Source organism: Lissotriton vulgaris, chromosome 11 (genome assembly GCF_964263255.1).
Source record: "Lissotriton vulgaris chromosome 11, aLisVul1.2, whole genome shotgun sequence".
NCBI classification, from domain to species: Eukaryota; Metazoa; Chordata; class Amphibia; order Caudata; family Salamandridae; genus Lissotriton; species Lissotriton vulgaris.
Genome location: NC_141699.1, coordinates 753,325,573 through 753,340,168, shown reverse-complemented (window position 1 = coordinate 753,340,168; position 14,596 = coordinate 753,325,573). Strand labels below are relative to the sequence as shown.

General features: G+C 45.7%; 1 protein-coding gene across 1 annotated transcript in view; it reads left to right on the top strand.

Moving 5' to 3' along the window:
• The first annotated feature begins 432 nt into the window (after positions 1-432).
• The window catches only part of LOC147683457 (2-acylglycerol O-acyltransferase 1-like), a 377,371-nt gene continuing 363,207 nt past the window's right edge, over positions 433-14,596 (top strand). Inside the window, exon 1 of the mRNA XM_086943876.1 lies at positions 433-739. Within this exon, the coding sequence (XP_086800002.1) occupies positions 646-739 (94 nt within the window). The 5' untranslated portion in view covers positions 433-645. The remainder of the gene's footprint in view (positions 740-14,596) is intronic.

The following is a 14,596-nucleotide window of genomic DNA, read 5'->3' as shown; positions in this document are numbered from 1 at the left end:
TTTTAAATCTCCCACTTCCCTTTCTAAAATGTTGGCATGCATGCAATTGACCCTATTCAGGAAGATTGCCTTTGCTTCAATAAAGGTCAGTGGGGAACATACTGGAAAATACATTCTTCCGATTACTGTTTAAAATCTCTCCCTTGGCGCCGGTTCTGAAATGTTGAGATTTATACTTACACTATGAGCTGTGTCATTGTAACTTAGTACGTATAGATGAAAATTGGAGGGGAGGGGAGCGGGGCGCGATGGGGCAGAACGTTTTGTGAGGCAGCAAAGATAACCGATGGTTAGTTTACATTTTTTGAGCGGGAGAGCAATCCTGTCAACACTTGCACTATTTCGTAAACTCCCTTAGACAGGGAACACAGGTGCTCTTGGTTTCGCTCGCGGACACACCCTTGGGCGTCGCTATGCCAGCCCCCAGCGCGTGCATTGTGAAATTCGGGCGCGTGCACCGAACGGCAAGGGGCAGTGCGTGGAAAGTGTAACAAACTTTGAAGGTGACTGCGCCGCTACGTCTCCTGCGTGGACGTGCTCACTCGAAGGGGCAGTGAGGGGTGCTGCGCCGTTCACGAAGGAGCGCCCTCGAGTCGCCAGCCTTGCACCCCAGCCTGGGGTCTCCTCTCACAGGAGCCTGCCAGTATGAAGATCAAGTTCGCCCCCTTGAACATCCCCCTGTCCCGCAGGCTCCAGACCGCCGCCGTCTTGCAGTGGGTTTTCTCCTTCCTGCTGCTAGGTACAGTCTGGAGCACGCTTATCTCATTTACTTTTTAAAAACAAAGTTGCCACGCGTGCATGTCAGTGGGAGGGAGAGGAGTGTAAGTAAGCTCGCCTTTTGCAATCTATTATGTTGTTGAAACCACTTCAGGAGATGTGAGAAAGAGTAGTTTATTAGCATTTAGATTATAGCTTGAAAAGGAGCCCCCAATCAGCGCGCACTCGGCTCCAGTCGTTCCGACAAAATGACGATCTCCACGGCAGCATCAAGGAACACCAGTTAAACATACATCTTCTACACATAAAATGCACACACGTGATCACTGTGCATAAAGGTACAACAGCCCACCCGCCCCCATCTTTCATAGTTAATCGCATTGGCTTCGAAGCGCCTCTGTTGCCCTTGTGAACGGGTAGCATTTGTTGAGAGTGATTTTTGTTAGTCTTTTTCTGGCAAGTTGCAATCAACATGACAGCCTAATATGCTGCTATTTAAATTATCTTGTTGCTTTCTCCTCATAAATTTACAGTGTTGGTTAACATGTGCAGCTTGGACTATTGCTGAGCAGTGTGTATTCTTTTCAATGCTGACACATGGTGGCATTCGCACGAGGAAAGCACCTGTTTGGTTTATGCAAAATGTGCCCACCAACATTCAGACCGATTGTATAACTGCCCAGCTAAGACTATGGTAACGCTGCACCCACAGAGGTAGGGTAGGAGAGAGGATAGTTTGTATTTCTTAAAAGTTAGTAGTTGATATTTAAACAATATTTAGAATAGAGTGTGATAGAACGGATAAAGGAAATAGGACACCCATGGGCCTGGTTCTGATGTTGCTCATTATTTAATATACATTTTTGCGATAAGAATGCCCCTTGCAAACCATTTTTTGCTCTTTCTCGTCCATGTAAAATACATTTGATGACGTGATCAGATTTATAAGAATTCATGTTGTGCGGAGCTATTAAGTTGGCAGAATTTAACAACATATACTTAACAATGAATTATTACACAACAGCAGGGACCAATAATGACCACTAGGAATTGTATGCCAAATCCCAGTAAATCCAGAAGCCGAAGCTGATCTATACAAAAATCCTTGCAGCTTCTTTGGAAATCTGATTAGTTGATAATTTACAATGTTCTGGCAGTACGTTGAGCGATAGATACCTTTAAAAAAACAAGCATTTACAATGCAACGGTTTCACCTTTGTAAAAGTTAGAGCTATTGGCATTGTAAATGACAATTTTTTCATTTATGTGTTGGTTTTGAAAACAGATAAATAAATGGCCTTGCCATTTACAATGCCAAGAGCTTAATCTCTCGCAAACAGTAAAAATGATTAATAATAACTAACCTCCTTCTTATCAAAGGACCAAAAACCCTGCCTTAAGTTGCAGTCATTAAAGAGCTTGCGGACAATTAGGAGCTCTCTGAGTGATGGTGTGTGTTTTGTAGGTGTGTGTGTGTGTGTGTGTGCACGTGTGTATTGCTGACATGCAATGCTCACATTCAATTAGGAGCTCCCTGAGTGATGGTGTGTGTGTTTGTAGGTGTGTGTGCACATGTGAGTATGCACATGTGCACGGGTGTGTGTGCATGATCATTGTGTGAATGAACGTTCACGAGTGTGTATTAATGTGCGCATGTGAGTGAGTGTGCATATGCATGGATCCACAAGGCATGAAAATGTATGTGCCACTCTAGTTCGTAGTGCCGATACTAAGTAACTGTGAGTACTGAAGGACTGGGTTATTTAAGACCCAGCGGTGCCAGGGGACAACACCTGAAACCTTCGTGGGTAACCTGTTCCGGCGTACAAATGACAGAGACACGGGACACTTCCTTCGGCGTCAAAGATTCGAGGTTTATTTACTGCAGGGAACACAGAAGTCACGTGAAGTACACAGCCGGTATGTTCGCGGATCTGATTCAATTTGCTACTGTGGATCGCTCCTTTTTATACAGTTTTCTCTCATAGGTTAACATGGTACACAAAGGTTTACAACTTGGTTCCCATCATTATCCCCGAGAGGGGTCGCTTTGATGTATTCAAGGTCCGGAACATAAGTACAGAAACATTCGGTGGTTCCCAACTGTAAAAACCCATCTTCCCACCATTAGTACATTCCAATCGGCAGTAAACAGATCGAAGAAGGAACAGGGATAGGTGCAAAGGAAGGCAGAAACAGTGGGGAGATCGGAAAGGGTGTAAAAGGGGTGGTATCGGAAAACACGAGCTGCAGACATCAAAGGGACGTGCCTAATGAGATGCACGGCTGAGACAATAGACCTGCACGGCAAGATGTGCCTCGAGCGGGGACATCTGCCTTACAGTATCATCCCCCTCATCATAAAGACACTTTCAAAGGAAATGTGTCTTCCGCAAGAGTCTTGGGAATCCCAGGGTCGCGAAGCGGACAGCGTCCGTTCGCTGGCTACTTGAGGGCAAGAGACAAAATGGATGCCGTATCTAAGATGGAACCCGTGGGTACAGATAGAAACCCACGAAACAAACGAACGGTTTAGGTTAGCACAGCAAAACTGCGCACACCCACTAAACTCGTCATTTGCGGTTCATAGATACCAGACTCGACCATATTCGTGCGAGTCGAAAACACCACTTACGATCGTCACGGAACCTCAGACGCTCCTTTTGCCCTCATGTAGGCAAGCACTAGTCAGAATCATACTCGATATTCATCAGACCGTCTAGATGTTGCTGCAACATAACTCTGTCCAACTGAGCTCCTTTGGTAACAGGCGGCTGTCTTATACACGTCGTAGCACAGAGGCCACATAAGGCAGGACCACACTGCACACAAAGGCAACACGTGAACAGAAACGCTACAACAACTCCGATGATCATCAGAATCTTCCAACCCCAAGTCGACATCAGGCCCCAAAACCACCCAAGTAGTGTCCAATCCCCTACGTCCACGTGTATGGACTCAGAGATCTTATGCAACTTTGAGATGGCTTGATATACAGTTGGAGCGTTATCTGGAATGAAAATACAGCAGCTCGAATGGATCACCTTACATACTCCACCTCGATCTGCTAAGACCACGTCTAAAACCATACGGTTTTGTAACGTCATGAGCCTATCCGCCTGAAGTTCTGTGGTGATATTACCAAGGGCACTGGCAGTGATATTAGCTGTCGATTCCACCACTCAAGTCAATTGTCTCAGGTTCCTACTATTGACCATAGGTCCCCAAAACGGGAGGAAACCCTTGAAAAAGTCTCCTGCCTCTTGACCGGCAGTGTCCTCTTCGCTAATCACGCCTCTCACAACTCTAGTCTTGTGATAGTCTGCATCAACAGTGAACGCCGGAGGCAACAGATTTGCGATATAACATGAGCCCACAAAGTCGGAGGGCAACCACGTATACGCACGATCATGGCAGACAAAGTATGTACCCTTGGCAGCCAGAAACACAGGGGACGAGACCATCGGCAGGATATAAGTCTCGGAGCAAGCACTCTCTCCAAGACGAGCTCTCGATCTTCGGCCACGACCCAATAGACAGAAGTTACCAAGGTGGGGTACGACCCATATCGGAGGCGAGCTCCTAAGCTGCTTTTCACCAGTGAGCGCACTATACTCGACCTTACTCAGGACCCTATAGGCTTGTACCTCTTCTTCTGGAATGAGCGACGGTTCATAGATATCCCTATCTAAATCATCTATCGCTATAGCCAAAGGCTTGTGATACGAACCAGGACCAGAGTAGGGAGAACGTGGCTCTCGATTGGGGTAGGAATCTAGTGCGCTTCGAAACATTGTTTGGAATGCTCGAGCTGAACCCTGGGAACTATAAGGAAGAACCAGATATGGAATTCCCTTATCCGTGGTATGTGGCATTAACCCGCACACCCAACAATTTGTAGTATTAACCACTAACTGATGCTGATGAAGGAGCTGAATAAAGGAATTATTTCTGAATTCCGCACGTCTAGCCTGTTCGTGTTCGGGTAAGATATGGAAAGAATGAGGGGATGCAGTGGAGGTAGATTTAGGTTCAGAAGTAGGATTAGGTAAAGCAGAGGGTAGGAAGTACGGTATCATGTAATACACCCCACCCGCCAATAACAAAGACAGAACCATAAACAGAAGGAAACATTGAAACACAAAACATTTGGTACGAGTTATCTGCTGTAGTTTGAATCTTTGCGCCTGAGCTTCTTCCAAGTCCATCAGCTTCGAAAACGCCATCCCCTAAGACCGTCCGCAACGTTTCTTGACGCACTTCGTTCTGTGTAGCAGTAGTCAATCCCTAGGAGTTCCCAGGAACCGACGGTCTTTGACCTAGTGTCAAGACCTACTAACCAGAAGGAAGTACACGCGCGGCCCTACGGTACAACTGGATGCAAGGTATCTTATTCACAAATATGTACAAAGTCTCTTAGCTGTGGAAGTAAAAACACATAGATGGAACGAAACTCAATATTTACAAAAATAATCACAGTTATACGGGTGTTTAGACTGATCGTGGCAAATGGGATAATGTAGATGTCGAGGGACAAAACAAGGATTTATTAGTCTTTAGTGTTGGATCGCAAAAAGTATCGAGTTTTCCCAGGACGTGTCTGTTCATCAAACAATGGATCCGATGAAGGAACAGAGTTTTGTTGATCAGTCGATTGTTCAGATCTTGAGTCTTTTGATGACAAATGTTCAGCAATGTCGTTCTGCTGCACTGAGGATTCTCCAGCAGGTTCAGCGTCACTAAAAGGTACAAAAGTCTGGAATTTCTCTGTTTCAGACGAAGCAATGCCTTTCCTCACCCACGAGTCCGCCGGTAAAGGTATAGGTACCTTTTTCGTATGGGTGGCGTGCACCCAGTTTTTGCGCCCTTCCAAATGGACAGCAGTTCTCGTGGCGAGGAGGACTTGAAAAGGGCCAGTAAAGCGGGGTTCCAGATTCTTCTTGCGAGCAAAATTGTGAGTAACCACCCAATCTCCTGGTTGGAGCTGGTGGCCTGGACCCTCCGTCTGCGTCGGCAGTGCTTCGTAAACCTGTTGGTGAATTAACCTCAGTTTAGCAGTCAGATCATGAAGATAATCAATCAACATTGGGTACTCAAGATCTGAAAACACACTTGGTCTAGGGACCCCCCAAACATTCGCAGGACGGCCGAACACTATTTCATAGGGACTGAGCCCTACTCGGGAGTGTACGGTCGCCCTTGTTGACAACAAAGCTAGAGGCAAAGCGTCAGGCCACGAAAGACCAGTCGTAGCCTGAATCTTAGCCAGTTTGAGTTTAAGGGTGCCATTATACCCCTCAACCAAACCTGCTGACTGGGGATGATTGGCGCTATGGAATTTTTGATTAATTCCAAGGCCCTTACACACACTCTTCATCACACTCCCCACAAACTCACTTCCGTTATCAGACCATACAATTCGGGGCATTCCATACCGAGGAAAGTATTCCTTCAGCAGGATTTTCGCAGTAGACAGGGCTGTATTGTCTTTAAGAGGATAGGCTTCAATCCATCGGGAGAATGCGCAAACCACAACTAAAACGTATTTCAGGTTATTGCATCGCTCCATATGGATGAAGTCTAGCTGGATCACTTCAAAGGGATATGAAGGGGGAGCAAAATGGCCGGGAGGTGTAGGGGTTCCCTTACCAGGATTGTACAACATACATATCATGCAATTCTTGACCAATCTCTCAGCACATTTCGTAATCCCATCATTCTTCCACACAGGAGACAACAGCTTACAAATACCTTTCGCACTAATATGTGCTAACCCGTGTGCCATTGTCACAACAGCCAGCACATACGCATCTGGTAACATCCACCTCTTATGCTCCGACAAATCGACCCAACAACCATTCGCATCCAACTTTTCCGTACTCTCTTTCCACTTCGTCTTTTCAGTATCAGTGGCCTCATTCTGAATCGCTTTCACACTTTGGATAGTATCCTCACACATACTAGTCTCTGTAGGCCACCTAACCGAACTCGTCACATACATTCTAGTGCTAAGGTTCCGGGCAGTCTCCTTAGCAGTCTCGTCCGCAAACGCATTACCACGACCAACATCATCCATCACCTTACGATGCGCACTACATTTAACAATCGCCACCTGCTTAGGCAAACTAAGTGCATCCAAAAGATCATTCACAAGCTGTCCATGTTGAATCTTTGTACCATGCGACGTCATAAAACCTCTCTCTCTCCACAACCGTCCAAAACTATGCGCGACGCCAAAAGCGTATTGGCTGTCGGTAAACACATTCACTCGTTTCCCTTTCGCCAACACACACGCTCTAGTTAAAGCGATCAGCTCTGCAGCCTGGGCAGAGTTCTGATTCAATCTCGCAGCTTCCACGACAGTATTCAACGTTACCACAGCATACGCAGTAGTCACATCACCATTTGGCAATTTAAAACATGAACCATCCACATACAAAGTTCCATCAGGATCTTCCAAAGGAGTGTTTTTAAGGTCCACTCGACCTATTGTTTCCTCCTCAGTTCTTAAGTAACAGACATGCGCTGCTACTTCATCTGACTTTTCACTAATTGGCAATAAGGTCGCCGGGTTTAGAACATTACAACGTTTTATCTGAATATGACTTGCCAACAGCGTCAACTCGTACCCTGACAACCTCGCACTTGTCAAGTGTTGGGTTTTCGTACGATTCAAAAGAGTGTCAACTGCATGTGGCACCATCACCGTAAGCATATTATCCATGACCAATCCTGCTGATTGTCGGATGGACACCGCAGCTGCCGCTGTTGCTCTCAAACAACTCGGTAATGCTCTAGCTACTGGGTCCAAGGTCGAGGAAAAATATGCACATGGACGTTGCTTATCGCCGAAGGGTTGCGTTAAAACACTCAACGCACAACCTTCCCTCTCGTGAACGTATAGTGTAAACGGCTTGCTGTAGTCAGGAGTACCTAACACAGGAGCCGAACACAATGCGTCACGCAGTTCAGAAAAACTTTTCTGACATTCTTCCGTCCATGGTAAAGGAGTTGAAACATCCTTCCACGTAAGAGCCACCAATGGTTTCGCTAACAATGAAAAATTCGGAATCCACTGTCGGCAGTATGACGTGATACCTAGAAAGGCACGCACATCTCTTTGGGTTGTTGGCACAGATATTCGCGCAATGGCTGCAATTCTCTCTGGGGTCAACCTTCTTCCCTCCTTTGACAATAAGTGACCTAGGTAGGTTACTTCTTGACAACAATATTGAAGTTTAGAAGGTGACACCTTGTGATGTAAGTCACAGAGATGTTGCAACAACGACACCGTAGCAATTTTACAAATGTCCTGAGTATCTGCAGCCACCAATAAGTCATCAACGTATTGGATTAAGGCTGCACCAGCCGGCAACACAAATGCATCTAGTTGGCCCTTCAAGGCTTGACTGTATATCGATGGACTCTCACAGTAGCCCTGAGGAGCACGTTTAAACCGGAAGCTACGACCACCAAGAGAGAAACCGAAAAGGTCTCTGCTTTCTTCAGCAATCGGAATACTGAAGAACGCATTCTTCAGATCGATCACTGAAAACCATGATGCCGAAGCTGGAATCAGAGTCAGTAATGCCGTGATGTCAGGCACAACAGGGAACTGAGGAATCACAATTTTATTTACCTCCCGTAAATCGATAATAAAACGGTAAACAGGTGGTTTGGAAGGATCGGTACGTTTCAAAATAGGCAGTACAGGGCTGTTGCACACGTTTCCCCGGGTCTCCTCAATAACATCTTTCTCGATCAAATCATAAATGATCGCCAACAGCGCCCGTTCACCGTCAAGAGAGATTCGAAACTGGGGAATACGTGGCAGTCGCACATTAGATTTCAAATGAACAACATAAGGGGAGATGTCAAGCAGGCCCACGTCATTTGGACCTGTTGCCCACAAAGATGCAGGAAGAGAACTCAATTCCGGTGGAAGCTTATCGAGAGACAAGTACATTGAAGAGATAACTCTCTCACCTAAAGTAAGCTTCACTCCCGCAGGAGAACAATACAAAGTCGCATACAAACGTTTTAGCAAATCCAGGCCCAAAAGATTTTCACCACAACCAGTGGTCAAAATCAACGGAGCTTTCAGCTCACGAGGCCCAATTGTAAGTGGCAAAGGGCACGAAACCGGATTGCTAACAGGGGCGCCAGAGAATCCAACGGAAACATTTGTTAAGCCAGACAAAGGTGCGCCAGGGAGTTTCGAATGCATGATGGAACTTTTCGCTGCACCAGTGTCCAACAGAAAAGGCTCAACGACGCCCGATGTGGCAACTGCGACGTAAGGCCCTCTCTGATCAACCGGAACTGATACTACTCCCTCTCCTTGTCTATGGCTGTCCTAGTAATTACCGTCGTCAGTTCCCTGATCGACGTAATAGTCATCAACATTGTACTGCGCAGATCGTCCTTGCGATGATCCACGTTGATCAAAACAATTATTGGAATTTGACGAATTGTCTGAACGATCATTGGGAGCACCACGACCCCTACCACGTGATGTCTGCTGAGCACCACCACGACCTCCTCTAGATATGTTACCACTGTTACGCTCATTGAGGACCGGACAGTTGAATTTGAAATGACCCTCCTGTCTACAATAGGCACACTGATTGTACCCTAACGAAGATCTCTGCGAAGAGGAGTCATTTCGCGATTGCGACCTATTAGATTGCGACTGCGTTCGATTACGTTGTTGCGAATCATTCTGATTCGAACGCGGAGGATACGCCTGCTGCAACAACACTTTAGTTTTGAGTTCTTTCGTCTTTTTATCAGCGCGGTCATTCTCTTCTTTCTCCCTATTCTCATAATATTGTGCCGTAGCCAATATTTGAGCAGATGTAGAGACAGCCCACGCACTCTCAGAATTTTTTAATTTGTTGCTCAAGTCGGGCAATAAGTTTGAGACAAATTTATCCACAAACAACCGCTGACCACCCTCGGTACTCATATCCTGACCACTGTGATCGATGAATGCCTCCTCAAATCTTGTAAAGAAATCAGAGACACTCTCGTCCTTCTTCTGTCTACAAGCTGACAACTTGTCCCAGTTCACCCTCATAGCTGGCATAAGCGTTTTCATCAGGGTAATAATTCTCTGAGGAAGAGCAGCAATAAGCTGTTCAGGCTTAGCCCCACCAGTTTGTCGTGCATCTGCTGCAGTAAGAGCAGCCCAGTCAGCACCTAATTCGTTGGCATGATCTTCCTGACGAATCTTGGCCCATACCGGTTGCGGTACGACGTTGCCAAACAGCATATCGATATCGGCAAGATTCATTATCGTAGCATCTACGAGCTGCGACAATTCCTTATAATACCCTGCAGGATTTTTGCGAGGGTCAGGCAAAGATTGCTTCACCTGTAAAACCTCCAATCGTTTCCATGGGAGATGTATCCATACTCTCTGGAAATGTGGCAGGATAATAGGAACAGCAGCAGCATCACCTGTCATCCACACGCGTGGAACTTCACGCATGGGAAACTGACCAGACGCATCTAACTGTCTCTCAACATCCTCAACGAACAATGCTTGAGGCATCATAGAGGGGCAAAGAGCCAATAATTTCTCAACAGCACGTCGAACATTAGTACCCACCACCATTCCGCTCGAAAACTGGAGCTGTAGATTGGTCAAAGCAGTTAATACATCGTCCGATGCATCTGCCGATATTTGATCACGCAAAGCCTTGCACATTTCCTCAAAAACATATTGTTGTGTCGGTATATTGAATTGACTAAACGTATTCAATACCGAACGTGGTGGATTCCTATAGGGGTGCAGCATCCATGCCATCGCCATATTGTACAGCGCAGCACGTTCCCTATTACCGGGAAGCTGACTACGTCTTTGTGGACCGTCCGAACCAGCGGACTCAGAAATAGGTCCAAGAGAATTAGCAAAATTAGCAGCAACTAAAGGGGTACGACGTCGAGTAGATGGAGAAGTATGCGATAGGGTGGAAACAAGAGAAGAATCGGGAACAGAAGAAACAACAGGAGTAAGTAAAACAGGAGCAGTAGCGGGAACAGGAGTATGAGGAAGTACAGGCGGAGGAGCAGTAGGAACAGAAGCGGGCAAAGGAATAGGAACAGTCGGAGGAACAGGTTGAGGAGCAGGTACAGGAGCAGGTACAGGAGGAACCACGGGAACTGTGGTACCCTGTGCGTACGGAGGTGGTGACTTCATAAGATAGGACATTAAGGGATCCTCAACGAATTCCTCCTTCTTATCCGACTCCGTTGGCAAAGCGGGATAACATTTATCTATAGTCATACGTTGAAGCCTATCAAAAACTTCCTTTTCCTTTTCCTCCTTATCACGCTGAAACTGCTCTGCTTTCTTTACAATGGTAGCAACACCATCTCTATGATTACGTTTTGTCTGTCTGATCTCTTTCTGTCTGGCTTCTTTGCGCCATAACCGAAAGGCATCAAACGTGGCCGACCTTGACTTTTTCTTAAACAATTTAGCCTCAAGGTTATCTAAAATCGGGGTCTCAAAACTACCATGAGGTGGCCAACTAAGGACACCATCTTTTTTGGTGTAGCGAATCCAATATTCATAAAGGTAATCGGACCTAACCCATGTTTGCTGTAAAGCTCATAAGTGGGAGTTCCAACCGGAGGTATCGGACACGAGTCCTCCAGCCGGGAATCCGTACCACAACGTCTGAAACAACTGAACAAAGTACTACGACCAGGCATCTTGCACACTAGCCGAGTTTCACAAACTTCAAGGGTTACGGGATTTACCAAGTCCCTGCAAAGAGCAAAAACCCTCGGTTTTTGGCGGCTGCAGTCGTCAAATATCACAACAAAGAACCAAGTACGAAGAACCACAAATGCAATGGAACCATGCAACCACTAAGCAACCACAACCAAGGACTCTGGGAGCGACCCACAAATACTTAACTCAAAGATCGATGGCGTCACCAGGAAGGCCCGTCAATCGTCTCGCTGTACCAAGGTCTACGCCAAGCGCCAAAACAGGTCTACAGTCAGGGCAGCAGTCAGTTGCAGCCGTCAGGAGGCGGGAATCTTCGCGGGAAAAGTCGTCGGGCCACTTATGTCGACAACAGGATCGATGAAGCGGGGTGCACCTTCCCTTGGAGATTTCACACGAAGTTCCTCACGATCGTCGGGCTTGGACCGGTACCACTGATGCAGCCCAACGCAGGGCGCCAACTGAAGGACTGGGTTATTTAAGACCCAGCGGTGCCAGGGGACAACACCTGAAACCTTCGTGGGTAACCTGTTCCGGCGTACAAATGACAGAGACACGGGACACTTCCTTCGGCGTCAAAGATTCGAGGTTTATTTACTGCAGGGAACACAGAAGTCACGTGAAGTACACAGCCGGTATGTTCGCGGGATCTGATTCAATTTGCTACTGTGGATCGCTCCTTTTTATACAGTTTTCTCTCATAGGTTAACATGGTACACAAAGGTTTAGAACTTGGTTCCCATCATTATCCCCGAGAGGGGTCGCTTTGATGTATTCAAGGTCCGGAACATAAGTACAGAAACATTCGGTGGTTCCCAACTGTAAAAACCCATCTTCCCACCATTAGTACATTCCAATCGGCAGTAAACAGATCGAAGAAGGAACAGGGACAGGTGCAAAGGAAGGCAGAAACAGTGGGGAGATCGGAAAGGGTGTAAAAGGGGTGGTATCGGAAAACACGAGCTGCAGACATCAAAGGTACGTGCCTAATGAGATGCACGGCTGAGACAATAGACCTGCACGGCAAGATGTGCCTCGAGCGGGGACATCTGCCTTACAGTATCATCCCCCTCATCATAAAGACACTTTCAAAGGAAATGTGTCTTCCGCAAGAGTCTTGGGAATCCCAGGGTCGCGAAGCGGACAGCGTCCGTTCGCTGGCTACTTGAGGGCAAGAGACAAAATGGATGCCGTATCTAAGATGGAACCCGTGGGTACAGATAGAAACCCACGAAACAAACAAACAGTTTAGGTTAGCACAGCGAAACTGCGCACACCCACTAAACTCGTCATTTGCGGTTCATAGATACCAGACTCGACCATATTCGTGCGAGTCGAAAACACCACTCACGATCGTCACGGAACCTCAGTACCGGCCCGTTTAAAGCACTGAATAAACGTGTTACCAATGTTTCCCTGCATGTTCCATTTATTCCTTGTATGCAACAACGAGTAGAAAGGAAACAGAAAACAAAGAACGCGAAGACATTAACATTAAGTTGAAACTTAAAAGAAGCTGTTTTTTTTTTTTGCACGAGACTCCACAACCAACATTAAAGTGAACAAATTAAACCCAAGCTATCAGAATTACATGCATTTAAAACATACAACGGAAAGAACACGAGATATTAAAAATAAAGTTATGCTTATAAATGCACAATATTATTACTGCAATATGCGAACATGAAATTGCAGATACATTGTTGACACAATCACGAACTCACAACAATACAGAAGTCACAAAAGAGTATTGCAATGAATTTATTATAGCATCTTCTAGGCTACACCTTTACTGCCCAACCATCCACCCTCTGTCGAGTGTCTGGGATGTGGGGCGTAACTAAGCTGCCTTCTTACTGGAAGGAGTATATTGGGATTGAAAGAGGAATGGTATCACTCTTGTTTATCATTGTGGGGGCGAGGCAAGTTTTTTTTTTCATTTCAAATTGTCCTCTACCTTCATTTACAAAGTTTCACATACAGAATACTAATTTAAAGTGTCGGAAACTTCAAGGGAGGGGGGGGGGGGTTATTTGCTTTCGAAGAGAGTTAAAGAAAGTGAGCAGAGACAACTAAAACTGTACTGATTTATAAAAATACCAAGGAAAGATTTAAACCGAAGCCACCCGTATAACTAAGCTCATCTTCTATAATCGCTATATGTAATATGCATAGATACATGAAAACACATTCTGCATTCCTATGAGGGCGCAGCATGCGGTAGATGTAGGGTCAACGCACTGTAATATGATGCATGTAGTCCAAGATCACACGTTAAAGTCAAGCCAAGTTCAGAGGGTCTCACAATCTAGACCACTCAACAGTTCTCCCCCAAAATAATTAGATTATAAGTGACAAATGTCATTTTCTTGGCCTTTGCAAGAGGGGGTTAGAGGTATTCTCAATGAGAATTGTTTTTCACTTTTTGAATTTCTTCAAATAACATATTCCATTGACCGCAGATTACATTTGAAACACATATCTCGTATGCACACACAGACCAGACCATTATCTGTGATGCACAAAACGTGAAAGAGATATCTGTATTTTTACTTCGACTCTTGGAATATCGGTTTGTTCCTTGAGTACTAACAGTCCCCTATACATTCGTGCAACATCCGCTGACAGGTGCTTATGTCCCACTGTAGAGCATCCACAGCCTCATGTTTGTCGACCCTTTGAACTAAATTTCAATGCATCGGTGGCTTTAAATTATGGCCCACAAATTTTGCTGCGTAAAAGAAAAGCACCCGGAGAAAATTCCTTTTAGAAAACCATGCATGCTCAGCACTTCACCCTGCATGCTAGAGACAGGGCTGTTTATCACTAGAACATGAGTGATGAAATACAAATATTTTATTTTACCATATTTTGTGTTTTATAGTCTTGGTGCACTGCACACGTAATTGTAACTTCCCTCTTCATCGAATGAGAAAATGTCAGGAAGTAGCTGCCATGTGCAAACAACATACTGTAGTCCTAAGAAATATTAGCTATGTGCTGAAGAGCTGAGTCTCAGGTGCTTTGAACAATCGCTGAGCACCCTGGGATTAGTGGTATTTTATTTCCAGCAGTAAACAACTTCACCAGAGTCACGTGCCCCTTTGCCGAATCAGTGTGAGGGCTCCGGGAAATCCT